The 20,417-nt window shown below is 39.9% G+C and overlaps 1 protein-coding gene across 7 annotated transcripts in view; it reads left to right on the forward strand.

Moving 5' to 3' along the window:
• The first annotated feature begins 8,916 nt into the window (after positions 1-8,916).
• Positions 8,917-20,417, forward strand: part of ADAMTSL3 (ADAMTS like 3) — a 186,649-nt gene continuing 175,148 nt past the window's right edge. For 2 of the 7 annotated variants that reach the window (XR_008578650.1, XM_054837228.1), the window contains exons 1-2: positions 9,597-9,726; positions 11,044-11,135. Coding sequence is in view for 6 of the 7 variants with exons in the window: in XM_054837228.1 (XP_054693203.1) it covers positions 11,061-11,135 (75 nt within the window). In the remaining variant the exon portion in view is untranslated. Of the gene's footprint in view, positions 8,936-9,596; positions 9,731-9,829; positions 10,002-11,040; positions 11,136-20,417 lie in introns of those variants that run through there. The other 5 variants (XM_054837231.1, XM_054837232.1, XM_054837233.1 and 2 more) reach the window with 5 other exon arrangements.

Genomic DNA, 20,417 nt, shown 5'->3' on the forward strand with positions numbered 1-20,417 from the left:
TGGGGAGCAGGTGCTGTACAGATCTCATTCAGTATGAGCATAAAAATCCCTGAAATTTAATATAACTGTTAATTATGGTGCTTGTTGCAGCAGTTACAAGAAACTTCACTTAAGAGCATAGCTTAACTCAATGTTGTTTCATACACACACACACACAAATAGCCTTGACATCCTCTTCGAGTTCTTTAAATGTAAAGAGAGATTTTATGAAGGTTGTAGGTGTAAATTCAAGCTTCACTTTATATGTCAGCAGGCACGTAACATAGGAGAACAACATAGTTGGACCGAGGATTGTAGCTGGGGATTTTAGAATTAGGTTGTGTATACCCCTGGATACAAAGTTACAAAGTAGGTGAGGACATAGAAGGAGGTATGGATGCTCATCAAGATTTTTTTCTGAACTTCTTTACACATTTGTATACCCCCCCCCAATTTCAAAACTCTCAAACTACATGCAGCATGGTAATGACATACGGCCAGACTGAGCTCCTCTGGTTCTAGTCCTAGCAATAGCACCAGGAAATTCTTTTCTGCAGAGTGGTTCCAGTTTTTTATTTTGATATAATGAGTACTTGTTTGTTCTTCATTGCCAATAGAAAGCTCAATTCAAGAAAAATAAAAAGTATAATTTAAATCTGAATATGTACCTCTAAGACCAAGATGTGTACATCTGAGAGTTTACTTCAGCTTTGAAACCTCAGTCCTCTACAAAGAACACTGTGATCATATGTCATTGTCATGTTTGATGGTTGCATGCTACTGGCCAGCTGTTCAAATACAATTGTATGGTTTTGGAACAGATGCAGAACAAAGCAAGAAATCTGCTATTCGAAGAATATTTTCCTTGTCTGCCAAGGCTTTGTAATAGTGCAAACAAAAACAGTTGAAAGAAATAGTTCAAAAATAGTTTGAGCTAGTTCTACCTTTTGTATTCTTCACCTGTTCTCCCTGTGTGAGAACAGAAGGTGGCAAGTGAAGAAGAGCATAATTGAAATGTCACTGATTCTTTTCTTTCTGATGCTCTTTCTGACTTTTTCTTTGATAAAGACTAGTCTCTACTGCTTGGACCACAAGTGGAGCTGCTGAATTCCTGCAGAGATGAGCTTGTACCATCTTTTCCTACTGTTTCAAGTATAAAGATATCAGGAATGTGTCAGGATTAAGAGATACGGAGAGTATCAGGACAAATTGTGGGAAAAGGTATATATCCCACACTAAAGCACAGTAAAAGCTTTTCTACAAATAGTTCTTTTGTGGTAAAATGTAGATATCGGAGATTTAGACAGTATTAGCAGATTCCAAAATTGGAATAATAATTAAAAAAAAAAGTGGACTTTTTTCAAGTATCTTAATCAGGCCTTAATCTTGAGCTAGTGAAATTAAGTGGGAAAACCCACAGTGATACAGCAGTACAATGAAAACCAGGAAAAAGTCATCTGAACTTTTTAGTATCTTTTTCCTTAGGTACCTGCTAACCGATTCTAGCCATGTGCAAGCAATCTTAGAATTGGTTCAAAAATGTTGTCAGGGCTCTGAGTGCACTAATACACCTGAACAATCCTGACCAGCCTCAGCTGGGGCTTCACCCCACGCCTCTGCCCACGGGTGCAGGAACTCCATTTAAGATCTGGCCTGGCCTTCAGTTACTCTTTAAGCTCTGCTATAGTTATGCCTAGCTATAAGCTTTATTGGCCTATGGACCAATTTTCTGGCTTGATCTTGTACCTGCCTGATTACTGTAAGTATGCTTGGCCTCTCTGTATGCCTTGGTTGTCATCTCTAGCCCCCTGTGTGTCTTGCCTAGGAGCAGCAGGACAGGACCATCACTGGTGTGGCTCCTGCTCTGCCAGCCTGGCTACCTGACTTGGTTCTCTGTCTTTTAGGAAGCAGCTGGACCTTGCTGCTCCTTCGATGACAGATTGTTAGAGCAAATACTAAATACTGCTAAATACTTAGGTAAGATCAAGTTTGTTGATACTAGTACCTCTCTTTAAACTTTTTTTGGGACCTTATACAAAATGTTTGAATTCATATGTACTTTTCAAGTGTTAAATACACTTGAGGCTATGCCTAGAAAGTGGATGAGCTTGACTAGTATGAAAGTATTGTGCTGGCAAATGTAGGCATAGGTGCAGAGTCAGCATAGACAAAGAAACTTCTCTAGTATTTTAGTGTTTTTCTTTTTTCTGATAGTCATTCTGCTCTGTAATTCTTGAGGGTCTCTTCCTAAATATTCATTGGAAACAAAACAAGGTATCACTGGATAGCCTTTGTAACAGTTTAAGAAATCTGTGTATAGTAGTAATGTTGTTTCAAATGGTATTACTCTGATGTATTAGAATATTTCAATAAATACTTTGCTAAGCAGTCTATTTAAAGACAGGTGTTAGTGACTCACATGTGTCCAGAGCTAATGAAGACAGATTGAGTTTTACTAGCCTGACAATGGTTGACACAGCACTAGAGTAGATACAGAGGCTCCATGAGAAAATTAGAGATTATCCAGCATAAAGGTGAAAGGGCAGTTTATGTTTCCATGTCAGTGGTGGTAGCATACATAGATGGCAAAGTCCTTTCCAGAACACGTAACTGCACAAGCAATCCTCCTGTGTAGATCCTTCAGCATATGCCTCTACTTGTCTTGTGAAATTAAGCAGGACAAAGCAGTCAGTTTACAGTGGTTTTTGCCTGTGTTGGAACAACAGCCTTCTATAACTTGGTAATCAGTAAAGAAACAAAATTATTTGTGGCATTACCACATGCAAAAGTAAACAATAGATTTTTGTTCGGTAAAACATGAAATATAGAAAATAACATTTTGTAGGTGGCACCTGATAAGATTCTGTCTTAGGCTGTCCTAGTTTCCAGTTGCCAGTGACCAAATTCTACTCTCACCTACAAATGCAGAGAAGCTGTTCCTGAGGACAGTTTGCATTGGTACTGCTATGATTAGAATCTGGCTTGCTGTCTGAAGAGGTATGCTCTCTTCCAGTTTTATGTACAATGCATCTTAGTTTCTGCAAGGAATGTCGATACAGAATGAGGAAAAGAAGTCTTAGGTACTGCACAGGTCTGCAAAAAATAGAATTTTGTTCTATAGGCTACCAATACCAGTATCAGACTTTGAAGAAATGTCACAGATTGAGGGGCTCTCATAGCATGAGGCAACAGGGCCAGCAAAGAAGCAAATATGAAGGAAAGTGGAAAATAATCTGTTTTTTCAGTGACTATATAGCTCCACACTGAATCTGGAGCTTTACAAACTTTCTTTTCCTCCATCTACCAAATCTTGCTCACCCATCTTTATCCTCATTCATTGTCAAATAGATTGTATTCAATTATGTCATCACTGACTTTAATGAGTACATCAGCTGGCTCCCAGAGGAGCCAGGAACCACCTCTGATCCACCAGACCTAAGTGAAATCTGAGTCCTTTGTGAAAATGAAGTCACTTCCATCTCTTCTAGTGGAATATAATAACACAAATGTCTTCATTTATATTCAGACAACATTGCCGAGTTGAGATGAGTCGAGTCCATTTCATAGAGAGCAAACAGTTTACCCCACTATTATTGCACTTGACTCAGTATGTCACTCAATATGGAGCACTTGGGCTGCAGCCAGGCTATGATGAGGAGGATGGATACTTTTCCTTGGTAATGGTTCACAATACAGTCTCTTAATGAAGACTGTAAATGTGCAACTTAAGAAACAAGAGCATTTGCCAACATAGCAAAAGAAGTCGGCAAGTAGAAAAGAACAGAATAATCAAAAATTAACTTTAAGCTTGCTTTCTGTCCTCACATTTACTTTCAACTGTAAAGCATAGATAGAGCCGGAGTTCTATCTAGTACACTATCTCATACTAGAGTTTGGGCTGCCTTATTCCCACCCACACAAGCTTGCAGGAGTGTGTGGCCACTTTGTTATGCGTTTTGTTGTAGTCTTTTCTGTATTTGTATTGACACACAGACTGTATGTGAGACAGTGGAGATGTTCTTCCTCTTGCTGCCAAATGTTTGATGCACAATGTCACTTTTCTGAAGCTATTTTCTGGTGACTTCACTTTTGTTTTGGGAACTTAGTTTTTTAATCTGTTTCAACTCTTACCCATGCTTATTCTTTCCTCTAATTTTGCCACTTTATCCTACATTAATTCTTCACCTTCTGCTTTCATAACCACATTGTCACTAGTATTCCTCCCAATGATGTATCATGTCTTCCAACCTTGTCCTTTTTTTTCATTCCTTCTCACAGTTTTCTCCTTACTTATGATCTTTTTGTCTGTTTCTGCATTGGTGTGCATCTTTAGACACTCATGTAGTGACATGCACAAGTCATCTGGTGAGATGCAAGTCACCTACTTGACTCTTCTTGCTTTTCTCTTGTGAACCATTACACTGAGGACAGTAATTGTCCTGCCGATCTTTGTTGCTCTTGACTTGCAACATAACTGATTTCCTCAGAGCCCCTGTTAATTTACCAAATGCTGCCTCTTTCACATAGCAATCAATAACATTTTATTTTTAATGATCGTAGAAGTAAGGGCCATCACAGACTGAGGAAAACAGATTGTTGTCACTGTTGCATGAGAAGAAAATGGCAGACAAGTTCAGGAATTCAAATCTGGCATATCCACAGTCCTCAGTGGGGTTTTTTTTTTTTTTTTGCAAACTAGGAAAAAAAATCTGTTGAAGAACACATGGCTGTGTGTAAATAAACTGAAGCTATTTTATCTTTGCAAAGAATTTTTCATTTTGCCTTATCTGCATTTAATCTTCATCTCTACAAGTTCATATTTTCTAATTATGCCCACAAATAGCACCTGAATCCTTTTGAAAAGATATGCTGCAAAACCACAAAATGATCATTTAAGTGTATTATAAATTTATCTCAATGTTAGTTCTAACATTTTAGTTAAGGCTATGAACACTGAACTACAACAAAAGTATGTGCCATCTGAGTCAAGATGTGTTTGTTCTGGAAAGTCATGAAATTTAATGCATCTGCTACTATTGTACAGGATCATAAATATGCAAATGAGCCACAAGTTGTTTTGCTTGAGGATAAAAAGGAATTTGAGAGACAAGAAAGGACAAATATTTATTCAAATACTTGAAATAGTGACCATTTGTATATACTGTATTGCTTAATGTTAGATTCATTTAAACACACACTGAGAGGAAGACAGTAGTTTTCTTCTATAATGTTTAGGTCTATACATAAGTAGTTTTTCTTTCTTTAAGCCACAAGATTTTTTCTACTTCCTATATTGATGGAGCTGTTTCCAAAGCCCAGGGCAGGGATCAATGTGGAACGCAATGGGTTTCAAAACACCAAGAAGTCAAAGACACAGTGCTGTAGCTGAACTTTGTACCTTTATACTAACAGAGGCTTTACTCTTTATAGAGTATAACATATCTGAGAAGTGTGACAGTGTGCGATTGCTCTCTACCCCAGAGAGCTTGTTATTTCAGGGTAAACAAGTACCCTGTACAAATACAATGCAGGGCCAAAGAACTGATTATACTGTGTCAGGGTTCTCGTGACTCTAGTTACAGGAAATTTAACATTTTCCTTTTATTAGTCAATCAGGTGCAGCTCTATTACTGATAACTTTGAGGCCTCAAACCAAAATTCTGTTTCTGCATGGGGCCTCAGCAGGATACTTCCAGTTTTGGTATTCATTAGACATAATCCTGATTTATGAGCCAAATGCTGTTCTGCACTGTTTCAATGGATTTAAAATTTGTAGTTTAGCCAAACATATTTTTCCTGAGTAGTATAGACTTTTGTTATGATGAAAGAATAGCCTTTATGATAATCAGATTTGCTTAGCTGAACTTGTTTTGAGAGAGTATTTTTATATAAAGTGGAGTCTGAAAAAGTATGTATACCTGCATTTCAGGGCAAAGAGGAATGTGGCTTTTCTTTTAGATGTGAGGGTTTTCTATTAATGTTCACTGAGAGAGTAAAATCTGGTGGTTATCATGTGATTGAACAGAGGTTTTTGTTTACCAGACCAGAGATTTAATTTTCCTCAATTTTGCCCTTGGCTATATCTTGCAGAATTTCTTTTCTCTGCCATTTCTGCCTGCACTGTTGAGTGTAAATTGAAATTTTCTGTTGTTACAATTGAATGTAAATCAACAAATGACAAAATATTTCATGGTTGTGTTCAATAGTGAAGACGCGTGGTCTTAAGTCAGTATAAAACAAAGGATAAGACCATCATATTTCCAACCAGCTTCCTCATGAGACCATGCCAGCTGTACAGATGGATGAGAACATGATTGTGTGTTCAATGAAATAAGTGCAAATGTCCATATTTCACAATTTTATGAACACCAAGGACTTTACAGCTGTCATATTTAATGTAATTTAAATGATGCATATTTTAGAGAGCAGCAAAAGAAAAGCATATATGCAATAAAAAAGCATTGCTAATAACAAGAGCAAAAAATACAGGAATTATGCATGTGAACTCTGAATGTTAAGAGCATTGCTGTAGTTTCCTATTCAAAAATCTAATACCAACTCTGCCAAGCTAATGTGCCATGAGTGGGAATTAGAAGACTGTGTGGTTAAAAACTGCTAATAAGGTAATTCCTAAAGGACTTGACACTTGACCAGGGGTTGTGCAAACATAACGTAAGAGACAAATAACAATAGTTCCTGCCTTGAAGAGTTTATAATCCATACAGACAAGACAGGGTGAGCAGAAGGGAAGTCACATGTTTCCTTCATTTCCTTCATTCCTTCAATTGAATGGTCAATTAGTTGTTGCAGAATTGCTGATGAACTTCTCCAGGGATGAAAATTAGGCATCCAGAAACCTGTATGTTTGTGGCCTTTAACTTTAGGGTGCATATTGAAGGAGTTTGTCATGGAGCTGCAGGTGCTGTGAATTCTGAAATGGTTGTTTTCAAACAGATCTTGCCTGAACACCTGAGTTTCATTCAGTTTTTGCTTGGCTCAGCAGAAGGAGTTATGGAGATCTCCAATGGGAGTCAAAATCTCAAAGTTTCCAGATTCACTGGAACTCTAGAGAGAAAACAGTAAATTGGTAGGGATTGTGGAGTAAAGCTGAGGTGAAGAAATTAAATAAATTGTATAAAGGAGGCAACAAATCAGCATTCAATGATAATGAGCTTCACATAGGAAAATGCCCTGTTAAAAGCTGTCCAAACCCCTGTATAGTTTCCAGTAGTAGGCTGAGGCTATTTTGATGCTCCAAATAGTTATTTCCTGGGTGCTCACCTTCCTCACAAAAAGGATTATTTGAATGTAATGAAAGCAAAACCAGACTGTGGGTGGTGGGGGAGAATGGTGTTAACAACACTATGGCATTTCAGTAGTTTGGGCAAGACACTGCCAATTGCTGTTTTACTGGCTAGGTACCACAAGGTACTTGCATTATTTATTGTAATGCTGCTTTCTGAAATCTCCCAGGGGAGATGCTGTATAAATGGAGCCATAGAACCTATAACCTAGGACCCAGATCACACAAGGATTGTGTATATAACACAGCAGCAGCCTAACTTAAGTTGCTGAATCTGATGTGAGCTGTTTAACCTAGGCTACTTCCTACTACACAACTTCTTTTCTACTCTCAAATTTTTTGCAGAAGATGAGAAAATGTTTCTAAGACTTGGGTACATGATGTTTGATTATCCTTTATGGTTAGGGATGCACACAGCCAACTGATCTGAAGCAAAAGACCAGGAGCAGCTTGGAAGGAAGGTATTAGAGAAAGTAGAGAACACAGAGATAAGTAGCACTGAAAGGGGGACAACCAAAGTAAATGCTGACCAGTGTTCAAATTTGGAAAATGCTATTAGAATATCAGGGCCAAACCTTTCAATGTAATCTATGGGCTAATATCAGTGCTAGTAACATAGCCAGAGCTATTTGGTCTAAATATGCCCATCTGGCAAACAAATTAATAGCCCACTCTGCAGCTTTTGCTTCAGGGACCCAGGCTTCACTATTGAGGGGCAAATAATTTTAAGAGAAATGATACTCTAAACAGGGATGGTGCAAACTGTAGATTCCTAGCTAGATGGCAGGTCTTTGATGGCCAGCTTCATCCTGTAGTTGTGAACATATCTTATTTCTTTTGGGTTTGTTCTTGTACTACAAGCCCTAGTTTTGGGAGAAGAAAATTGTTTTACTGCATCAGTGGCTCTAAAGGCTAAATTCTGGCTTTAAGACTGCTTGCAATCATGCCTGAAGTATATGCTCACTGCACCTGTATGTCTGTTTTGAAGACAAGAAATTGCAGGGGTATAACTGAAGTCACAGTCAAAGGACTATGTGGTTGTTTAAGCACATAGTTGTTGTAGCAACTGAAATGGATGGAAAGCCAAGCTTTCCAGAAAGTTGATATACTTTCAGGTGATAAGTATTAGGAAAAGAAAAGACCAGGTCCTTAGCAGTACTCTTGCCTGTTGCACAGCCGATTATCATGGTAATGGGTGGGCTGGGAAGAACAGCTTGCCTCAGCTGTCAGGGTGAACCTGCAGGCAGAGCAATCCGAGTCTTACAATGGCACGGAGGAGGCAGGCCAGGCAGCGCGGGTGTTCGAGCTGTTGGTGTTTTCCCGCAGAGCCTTCGTGGTGCAGCTCTCCCCCAGAGTGGCTGCCTCCCGCTCCGTGCCTTGCCTTTGGCTGGTGGTCTGTCAGGCTAGTTTCAGCAGAGGGCACTCTGTTCCTAACGATGGAGGGAGGAGGCGCTTTCCCGTGCTGGTGAGAAACCTATACAGATTGGAAAAGTTTCCAGTGCAACGTATTTGAACAAACTCTTCATCGGTTATGTTTAGTTCACTGGAGCATATTTTTAACTTCAGTGGCAGCGATAATAGCCCTTTTTCTACGTGCCGCTCGTAGCGGACTCGACGAAAACTTGGGACACCAGTGGAAGCCGTAGCGCAAAGGTAGAGGATTTTAGTCTTGCTGTTTAGCAGCCCAAAGCTCAGAGGGAGAACCGAGAGCAAAGCTGTCGTATGAGACGGACTCGTCAGATTTACAGTAGGAAACCTAAAAATATCGTAGAGGGCAGCATGATTAAAGACCTCCTCGGTGTGCGAGCAGATTTGCAGCTGTATTGTGAGAGTTACTTGGAGATGAGACACAGGATGGTTGTGGTTTTGGAAGCTGCTTTGCATCAGACTTGGGGGCTGACTTCACGGTAGCTTTTGCCCCTCGGGGAAGACGAACCACTTGGTCCGTGCTGCCGGGGTCTCGGCCACCGACACCGGAGCGCTGCCAGCGCCTCTGCAGCCGGGGGGGCGGAGGGGGGTGCCGGGCCCTCTTGGCCGGCCGCCCGTCCGCTTGCGCTGGCCGGGGAGGCAGAGGCTGCGCAGGGGGTGCCGAGCCGCGGCGGCGGAGCGGGGGCCGGGCCGCGGCCGCGCGCCGCAGGTGGAGGCGCCCGGGCGCCTCTCGCTAGGGCCGGGTTGCGGCGGGCGGGCGGGCGGGGGCGGCCCGCTGCCAGCAGCCTGTAGGACCTTGGCTAACGTGCGGCGGTGGGCTGGAGCCTGGCGTGAGGGAGGGGCCGCCGCTCGTGATGCAGGATGCTGTATCCCCGGTGCCGTGACAGGCAAGGCTCCCCCCTGTCCTGCGAGCGGGAAGGAGGCGCCGGCAGAGCCGGACCCGCTCTCCGCCTCCCTCCCGGCCCCAGCCCCGCTGCGCGCTCCCCGCCGAGCTGAGGGACGCGGCGCCGCACCAGGTGGGTGAGTTCGGCCGCCGCGTCGGGGGAGGGAGCCCTGCGGCAGCTTCTCCGACCCGCTTCCCCGAGCGGGTTCCCGCGGGGGAGGCGGGTGGCGGGCCGGGCCCCGCGGGCGGCTGCCCTAGACGGGCCGGTCGGGTTGAGCGTAAGCGGGGGCGGCGGCGGGGCCGGGCGAGGGTCGTCCTAGAGGAGCCGCAGAGAGGGCACAGCGGCGCGGGTTGCTTGTGGAGCGCTTGTGGAGCCCAGGCACCGACACCTGTGAAGTACCGAGTCTGGTGTGTTTTGCCAGTTGTGGCAAAAATAATCGTCCTTCTCTTGTTGCTATAGTTGAATGACAAAAGTATCCAGAAGTGCTAAAGGTTTTGGGAGGGAGGGGAGCTTTTTAATTTTTTTTGGAGGGAGGGAATAAAACACTTATTCCTGTAAGGACTCTTAATTATGTTTAGTTGACAGGTGCAAGAACTGTTTGGATAGATGGTTTTCCTTTGGGATGTCTGACCTTTTAGAAAGGAGTATTTTTTTGAAGGAGAGATTTATGTTCACTGTGGGGCTTTGCAAAGTAGCAGGGTGGTGGCTCAGAGGAAGGGAGGGCTGTTTGTGTGCATGTGTATCGGGGTGCATGGAACTTGTACTATTTTGAGATCACTGTGGTAATGAATAGTCTGAGGTAAAGATGCATTGACGCCAGTAGTTAACAGAATTAGCAATATTATTACATGTTTGTTTTTTTTTCTTGTTGACTATTTTAAATTGAAGTCTTTAGTAAAAGTGACATGGTTTTGTGTTGGCCCTGTGAAAATGATGATCATTAAATGGATGGATTTTCTTTTTTTTTCTCTGCCCTGATTGCTTATTCTTTGAGCTGTTATGATCAGAGCTTTCAAAGGCAGAGTAGATGACTCCTGAAGTCCCAGGTCTGGGCTCTCAGCTTTGAGTGGGTGAAAGTTCTGGAACAGGACATCAGAAATCCTATGCTCCTTGAGTTTTACCTTCTGGAGATCAAGATGGGAGGAGTTCCCAGTTTGATAAATTGCTCTGCATTCAGGGCATAATAAAACTTGCCCACTATTGCCAGCTTCCCCAAACCTTTCATTTTCCCCCCTTTCTGTTCCCTAACTTGAAACTACCTCACCCTGCAGGCTGTGCTCATGGCATGTACTGTGTGTCTGCTCCTCTGGCCAGCACAAAATGCCAGTGTTTGCATTGTATTTCTTCCAAAGGCCAGTTCCATGCCTTTGCCCAGTTTACTTTAGTTATTGAAATTCTGGTGGAGCCCACTTGATTTTGTTTGTAACTTGAAACAATTTCTCTCAGCAGAGTCCAAAGGCACAAGGATGGCCAGCCCTAAAGCCACATGGCTCTCCTGGGAGATCACTTGGCTTGCTATTGCTATCTATGCTCATCTACAGGTAGGTAATGAACCTTTTGCTATTGTCATGCCTGGTCCTTTATCAGATGATCTTGCTGCACACTTTGAATTACTGGTTTTTTTAAACAGAAAACTGGTGAAGGAATTGCACTGTAAATAAAAGACTCCCAATGAGAAGGTTTTCATTTCACTGAACGGAATTTCAAAGACATCCATGTGGGAAATTAATATTCTCTCTCTTCCTAGTAATATCGTACCTGACTTTGTTATATGGGGACCAAAGGGACATCTTGCCAGATGTGTAATGCCATGGGTCTTTCTAGGCAGCACAGCTGCTCTTTGCCCCCAGGAGGTTTAGCACCTGATAAATGTTAAGATACTGTAAGTGACAAGGGTTATATAAATACCTGGGTAGAAACATCTAAAGCACTTGGAAGTCAGCGTTGGGGGGAAAATGGTCCAAAAAGGCCTTTGCTTCAAGTGTTCAATGAATACAGGAACCATGGAGGAAAACCATAGCTGCCAACTGATCTATTGCCTGACACATGAGCCTAATCAGTTCCAAGAAGTGAGTATTTCAAGAAATATGGTGTGCTGGCATGCAGCAGAGATGTTGTTATAGTATGTCATTCTCTATACTGATAGTTCCCACAGCACAGAACGTTTCAAGAATTCTTCAGTCTTAAGTACACCCAAATCCAGAAATCCTTAGAAAAGGACAGCTAAATAAACTAGAGAATATTTTTTTACATAAATAGCATCATTTTTTTAAGTATTTGTAGTAGTTTTTGACAAAGTAAAATCCTGGTTTTAAATCAAATCAGTGATGCTGTTTACCATAATACTGTTGTCTACCATTCGTACTATTGCAATGCTGAGATGGTGGTTTCAAACTGGAGCCTAGTGTGCTATATAAATGTACATACTGAAGAATTTTGAATTGAAGGATAATACAGCAGGTAAAAGTAAATTCAAAAGGATTATGAAGAACTGAGAGGACTGAACTACACAGCTGAGTAAGCTATGATCGATTTAGGGTGGACTTTGAGGTTTAAGGTAGTGGAAATGAGGCTCCAACTCATCCTCAGTAGCGCTGCTGAGCGCACTCTGTGCTGAGCATCATTTGGCAACTACCTGTTGATGAACATCTCGTGTATCCGTATTATGGTTGCAGCTAGTCATGAAAGTACACTGGTTACTTAAATAAAGGACTCAACATAAAAGTAAAAATTATTACTCATTAATTATGCAGTAAACCACAGTGCATTCAGTGCGTGTCCAAGCAGATAGGGCAACAGTGAGATCTGCTTTTTGCTTGCATATTTCTTATGCAAGAACAAAAATGTCACTGGTTTGCTGTGCCTGTTCAGCTTTTATTTTTGTGTGCAATCTGTTGAGAGATGCTGTAATAACCAGACCTATAAAACACTCACAGTAGTATTTAAAGTTCACTTAATAGTTCTGTTCAAGATGAGAATAGAAGTTCAGAGAAGGGAAATGTCAACTTCGTGTTTGGGCCTTTTGGTTATGAAGAGACCCTTTTCTTTTTTTCTTTTACAATATATTTCTTGTATTTTTTTCTTTCATATTTTTCTTATTGTAGAACTGGAAGCAGTAGTGGCATAGTTTCTTCTTCTCCACAAATGGTTTGGCATAGCTTCATTTGTCTCTTTAGAATAAAAACAACCCAAACACATTGTAGTAATCAATAGGCTATTGTGAGTAGCTTTATGAATATTTTAATCCAGGTCAAATTTTTTTGGTCTTGATTGTCCTTTAAAATATTCTAATCTCTTTGATGTATTTGAATTATTAGCACTTAACCCCAATCTTGTAGGAGGCCCTTCTGCTCCTAAGTTTTAGGTGTTTTATCACAATTTTAGGCACATTAAAGATATTTTATATTATTTAACATAACATTTTTGGTATCCAATAACCATTAATTCTTTAATTGGTTGCTTGGGGCCATGCTATATGGACCACACACAGTCATTCTACCCTCATATTGTACCATAGCTTCCACTTGTGTTGTTTTTGGCTATTAAAGTGCTTATGTCTGGAGCTAATCAATTAGAAACAATTGGATGTTGGGCAAGGTCACAAGTCTATGTCATGTCACTTATGTGCAATTGATTAATTTCATCCTGCTTGAGGCAGGTACAGAATAAAATAATGACCATTTTAAAAGAATGTGGTGGAAATGTGGTACGGATGTAATGCAAAGAAAACTTTAACATGAGAAGTTGTGAAAAAGAGGTAGCTGTTCCTGAGAAGAAATGAAAGTTAACTTTGGTTGTAGGAGCCATTTCTGATTCTTCATAGCATGGTAACAAGCACAGCATGCTGTTTAGCTAGGCTCCAAACTGAACTTGGCACTTACAGATATGCAGTGTTTCGTTTGACAAAATTGTTTTGTTTAAGGGCAGATTAGTTGCTATACTAGTAGGTATGTTAGATTTCCTAGGATAACCCAGCAAATAGTTTACCACTGAGCATTGCTGAGCTGCCTGTTGATTAAATATATTCTGTGACCAAGAGTAGTTGCATAAACTTGACTCAGGAGGAGGATGCTTATGGGCTAGCATTGGCTGTGTTCTTTTGCAGACATAAAGCTTACTCTTCCTGATATGTGCCAATATAAATGAAATGAATGAAACTGTGTTAGTCTAAAGCCAGTGGTAATCCAAGCAAATGATGTCTGTATGTTCTTAAAAACAAACACCCCTCCACCCCCCACTCCAAATGGTAGCAGCGACATGGAATAATTTGTTGTTTCTAAAGATTTAAATAATGAATCCAAAAGAAGTTACTGTATTCCACAGACTGTATGTATTTGTGAACATTAATTATATCCTTGGTCTTGATTTTAACTATTCATGTATATTTATTGCTAAATTTGGTGTAAAAGGCTCTTCATTTTTCTCACGTGGTAGCAGGTGAGGTATCAATACTATAGATTTTAGGAGATGGTTAAGCTAATAAACAGAAGTATCCAAGTCCAATTTTGCTGTTTAAGTGATCTCTTGAGTACATACGGCTACATATTGGTAATAGAAAAGGCAGGATGTTCAGCCTGGTAACCCACTCTCTTAACCTTGTGTTAACTTTTTATTACACCTGACACAGCTGGTGAGTGAGCCAACTAGGGAAGGTGCCCCACTGGATCTGTTGTTTGTGAACAGAGAAGGGCTTGTGGGTCTAGAGAGCAAGTCTTATGAGGAGCAGTTGAGTGAACTAGGGTTGTTTAGTCTGGAGAAAAGGAGATTGAGGGGGGACTTTATTCCTCTCTACAACCAGCTGAAAAGAGGTTTTAGCCAAGTGGGTGTCAGTCTCTTCTCCCAAGTAACAAGTGATAGAGCAAGAGGAAATGGCCTCAAGTTGTGCCAGCAGAGGTTTAGATTGGATATTAGGAAAAATTTCTTCACCAAAAGGGTTGTCAATCATTGGAAAAGGCTGCCTGGGGAAGTGGTTGAGTCACCATCCCTGGAGGTATTTAAGACACATAGATGTGGCGCTTAGGGACATGGTTTAGTGGTTGGACTTGGCAGTGCTAGGTTAATGGTTGGACTCAATGATCTTAAAGGTCTTTTCCAACCTAAACAAATCTGTGGTTCTATGATTCAGCTAGATGCTGATATATTTGTTATGAAATGTTTGTAAGACAGTATATCTGTATATTCTTACTAATGGATTAATGGCAGCAAGAAATGATGGCTAGCAGATTCATATAGACAAATACATATATCATTAATAATTTTACACATGGATTAATTTTAGATTTATTCTCTGATATGTTGTTTTCAAATCAGGAATACACCGACATTTTCTTAGGTTCCTACAGTCCTAGTTAAGCTTTCTACAAGTCAGTTTCACCTCCAAAGACCATGGGGTTGCTAATGTCTGAGGAGGGAATAACAACAAACACACCATGTCTGGATATTTAAGAAGCTTTAGCTCTGGGTTTCTATGGAAGGGAAAGTTTCATAGATCACATTCATGGAGTAAACTGTTGGTTACTCCCAAGATTTATGTTTTTGCAATCCCTGCCTGCATTATGCTTTTTTCTAACTATCTGTGATATTTTGGATGTAAAGGATATACATGCTGAAAACATTATCTTATTCAAAATCATTCTGCCATAACCAATCTGCCAAAAACTACCAACATAGTAAATGTCTTTAAGGTTGAGTTTTGCAAGGCCAAAAATCTGATGTCCATTATATGACATAGTGGACTTGGAGACCATCTTTGTGGAAAACCTTTGGAATATTGTTTTACAGTCACTGAATGTATTGCACTCCGATGTTCAGAAAATAGATTATGATCTACATGCCATACAGTAATAAGGATTCTTAAATCTCCAGTAACTTTAATCAAAAATATCAGGATGAGATTTGCAAGTCCAGAGTTAAATCTGAAGTTTCACTTTTTTCGTAGGCAGGTTGCAATTCTGCACCCATCTGGAGTTTTGCCATCAGCCTTAATAGGCCTCTGGTTTTATTCTTACTTGGAATATTCAAATGCCTCTACTACAGACAAATAACACTTTTGAGACTCTGTAGAAGTGTTCTGTCTTAAAATATTCATTGTTATTGACAAGGTTGTTACTCAGTGACAGCATTACCAGAAAACTTATGTAAGTTTCTGAACTTGCTTTGAAATTATGACTAATAATGATTGCTCAGCCAGTGCTCATAGGATCTGAACTGCTTTTACCCCCAATTTACAATCCAAAAGAGTTGAATTGCCAGAAAAATTGTGATGAATCTGTCTTGTGACTTGAGACACAAACTATGTATGAATGCTTATTTTTTTAAAATGTATTCATAAAAAAGTCAACTATGGGAGATGATCCAGAGTACAGATGATATCAGTGAAGGCATCCTTTTACTATCTCATTTATTTATTTTCATTTTCTCTGTAAATATTTTTATCATAGTGATTATAAGTGAAGCTTGCAGTGACACAACTCAGGTAATCAAGCTTTGGTTATTCAGCTGAAGCTGGTCCAAACCCATTGATTCCAATGTGGCAAAGGTGGTTTAGTCTCAATATCCAGCCAGATTTCAAATTCTGTATCTACATCTTTGAACATGAGTATCAGTGCTTACAGTAATGATAATTTCTGATGAGGTTACACTAAAAATTGGGCAGAGATTCTCAATCAGTTGTGTGTAGAGCTGCAAATTGCTGGTTCCAAAACTAGATATCCAAGAGTCGAACGCTTTTAGAGAAGCCTCAAGTGTAGGAATAATCTCTCACAACAGCCAGTGGCTTCTAATTTCTCTTGAAAAAGTAGTGAAGAAATAAAAGAATAGCTCTAGGATGATCTTTGGTTTTTAGCAGATACTTGAATGTTTAGTCATTGATAATTACTCATTCAGGTCTGCTTGATGCAGCTGGATCCTTCATATTCCTTACCAAATTGGGGCATAAACAGCATTGAGATGGCAGTTTTACACAGTGCACCAAATTCCATTCCTGCCTTTGCATCGCAGAAAATGTACATGATTGATTGTACTGATATTAAATCCCTTTTAGCGTTCATTCAGAAATCGTGATTTAGCCATCCAAAACAATGAGTTTGGCTTCAAAAGAACATATATTTTAAAATGTGAGTCTTTTTTATTTGCTTTTACTTCTAGAATCTGTAGGGTTCACATTTATGTCTTGATCTGCAATTTTTGGGCTTGAAGCTTTTCTTAAAATAGTTCTCCATGCTCACCTGAATCCAGGAGCTGGGGTTTAAGTAAACACCAAATATAATGTGGCTTGCAATGAAGTAGTAAAATATATTAATTTCAGTGATAGTGGGAGCAGATTTATAATTGTCCCTCTATACTTATTTGTGTTGTAAGGCTATGCAAGAAATCTTTGGGCATGAGTACATCATACTGTGCAAATATTGTACTTTACTGTTAAGTCAGTGTGTTGTTAAGATTTTATATAATTGATAATACTGATGATAAAGTCTTGTGGCTGCATACAGTCCAACACAGTCTTACTTGACCAATTTCAGTGTAGTTCTTATTATGCAAAATCTCTGTAAAACAGAGAGAGTTTGTGCGTGGTGAAAGAGTGGGTTTGTTTTTGAAGTACAGTTTGCTAGTGAGCACCACATTCCAGAAAGGACATTGGATATAGCCATGGCAACTCTGGAGAGACAGCTAAGAGCCACAGAAGAACTGTATAGCACTGCAGTTCTGATCTGCCCTCTGCACTCACTTTATTGTCACTGATAGATAGATTCCTTTAGACTTTGAAAGCATGTATAAACTTTCTTTCTCATGAGAGGAGAACTTTTCTTGATATTAGCTGAAGTATGTAGACTATGAAGTGCTCTTGAATTCAAGGGTCATTTTCAAAATGGCCTTGTTCCAATTTCTAGGAGGAAGTACAGTTCTACCAACTCACTTTTTGATGACGGTCAGCTATGAAAGGGTCCTAAACTTAATGCAGATATAGCAGCGTTTTCAGAAGGGTCTCTGTGATGAGGAGCCTTTGTGTTGATGACTTTCAGTAAGACTTGAGAAATAAGTTAAACGCAAATACTGTTAAGTACTTAACTGTATTGGTAGGTGCTTAGCGGGATTTTTTGAAACAAGTAACAAGGTAAATTTCAATTAATCTGATGGGAACCAGGCATTAGGTGCCTTAGGCACTTCGAAAAGTCTGCCTAAGCATCTGTCGTCATGTTTCGCTGATTAATCCAAAACTTTCACCCTTAAAACTCTTTTGAAAGAATAGGTTTCTGGCATGTAAATTCTAGTACCTGGGTGTGTAGATATTTGGATTATACTTGAGAAGTGCAAGTACACACATCACATGTTTATAAAGGGAGGGCAGTTTTTGAAAACTTGGCCTAATATATCCCTTTTAGAGAGCATATTACATAAATTGTTTAGGAACAATGTTATTTCTGTTTCTAATTTTATATTTATTAGATTTAACATCATTATGGAGAGAAAATGAAAACAGTATTCTCAGTCTGTTTTGAGAAATGTGGTTTCCAAGAATTGTCAGTTTGTCATGCTTCTGGATCCTCTAGAAGCACAGTGAATGCAAGTTAGCTCAACTGAATTGTGCAACAATATTAAAAAAGCATTTATGATTGCAATTACGAGATTGTTGTTGTATGCTAACTGTTGTCATTTGTGTCATGGTGGGAGGTCCCAACTGGTTAATGATGCTGTTTTGTAGCATTAAATAAGTGGAGCATTTGTTTCTATATATAAACATGCATTTTTGTATTTATGTAATGTTTTTTCTGTCATCAGGTGCTCTGCCAAAAATCAAAGCTGCTTAAAATTTATAGGATACAATCTCTTGTCGGCTCATGCAAGCAGAACAGGGTATTTCTTATAGTGTGCATATGTGAAAGGACCTATAGAGGCTCACTCTATAGTAAATGCAGACATAGAGAATTTTAGCTGCCTGATTATTGCCTTTTAGTATCATAGAAGTAAGATGACATGGGCACACCTGCACTGCCACAGAATGCGAAGAGTAAGGGATTGTGTTCTCTCAAGCTCTGGCAATAAATGTTTCCTGGCCTGCACCTTGCAGAAGCTCTGAGAAGACTGCAGATACTGGCTTTATTCCCAGTTGGTTGATGCAGCAAGAAATCAACTAGCTGCCTAAAATTCCCCCCCTTTTGTTGCAATTTCCCTGCTTGTATATGTGGCTGCTCCAGGTCATCTACTGGCATGGAGAAATGTGAAAGGGCAATGCAAGTTCTGGTTCCAATACATTTAGATTTGTCTCCTCTAATGGGAGTTTTCCTTGTTTTCCCAGCTACTGCAGCCTCTTGCTGGTGTAGCAGTGGTGTGGAAGCAGAAGGCTAAACAAGCTCAGTGCTCTCTGTGGATGTATTACAAATGAAATATGCTAAAATATGATTTGACTTCCTCCCTTAAGAGTCTTTTATTAGATGTTTTCAAGGTCTCATTACTCATTTGGTGTTTTGTTTTCTTGAGTCTCCAAATAGTTTTAAACTGTTCTCTGGTTGACTAACATGGATGTTGGCTGAAAAAAACAATAGCATAATAGTGTCTTGAGTGTTGCCTGCTTAGTAGATGATGTGCTAGTTGGAAAGTGCTAGGTACATCCAACATATTACTGATTCCTTCAGCTCATCTCATCAACACTTTCGTTAGAAAGCAGAAGAGGGAATACATCTATCTCTGGAGATGTGTGTGCTATGTAGGGATTTTACTAGTGCCATTAACTGATAAGACTGCTGGAACAGACTCTGTTTTTGTGGCCTGATTTTATAATGTTATTTATATAAGGTGCTTTATGTGACTAACAATTACACTTTTCTAAACCATTGATTGTCAAGTGAGTCTTTTCATGGAACAGCCAGCTCAGAGCTTGGCAGCAGTTAACAGTGCAAATTGAATGGTAGGAAATGCTATGGAGGGAAGGTGTAAACCAAAGCAGAGAATAGTATCCTTACACTGTATGAATTCCTGGTTTGCCCACACTTGAGCACTGTTTACAGTTCTGATCCCTTCATGAATGGGGTGGAAAGGCTAGACAGGGATCACTTAGTCACTTCTTTCTCCCAGCTTAAGAACTGAGTGCCATTAAATAAAACTACTAGGAGACAGATTTGAAACAACGGAAGGTGGTTGTCCTCCGTGTAATGATCTTTGGCACTTCTTGCCATAATTTTTTGTTTGAGTAGAAGGTTACATGGATTTCAGGGGATACAGGATGAGTACTGGGAAGATCTACTAAGTACTGTTATATTCACAAACAACAGCAGCCTAAGGAAAGTAGGTGAGTTCAGGAAAGTATTCCAGGGAAGTATTGTACATACGTGCTCTGGGCAAACTTTTTGAGTGTCCAGTTATGACTACTGTTGGAAGCTGATGGGCTAGATGGATCCTTGGTTTGAACCAGTTCAGCTGTTCTTATGTCAAGTTGGTATTCCTTAGAGCTACACTTGAGGATCATTGAACTGGAAGTTAGAACCAATTTGAGACCTGCTGTCACTTATGACTCATCATTTAAATACTAACATTAAAGAAATACATTCTCCAGACTCCAGGTGTATCTGGAGATATGTCCTGGACGCATAAGAACTTGCTCAAAACCTACATAGGTACCTATGTTCTGAGATTCTTTGTGTCTGCTTGGAATATTTTTTATTTTTTTACAACATTGTTGTTAAATTTTTTCTTTACAAACATTTTTACTATGTTTCTGGTGCATTTTCAAATTTTAAAGTTTTGGAATGATTTTTAAAGTATGCAAGGAAATTTGGGTCATCTTGTTTAGTTACTGGAGCAGTTTCTTGTTTTTAAACAAACACTAG

Source organism: Grus americana, chromosome 10, assembly GCF_028858705.1.
Source record: "Grus americana isolate bGruAme1 chromosome 10, bGruAme1.mat, whole genome shotgun sequence".
NCBI lineage: Eukaryota > Metazoa > Chordata > Aves > Gruiformes > Gruidae > Grus > Grus americana.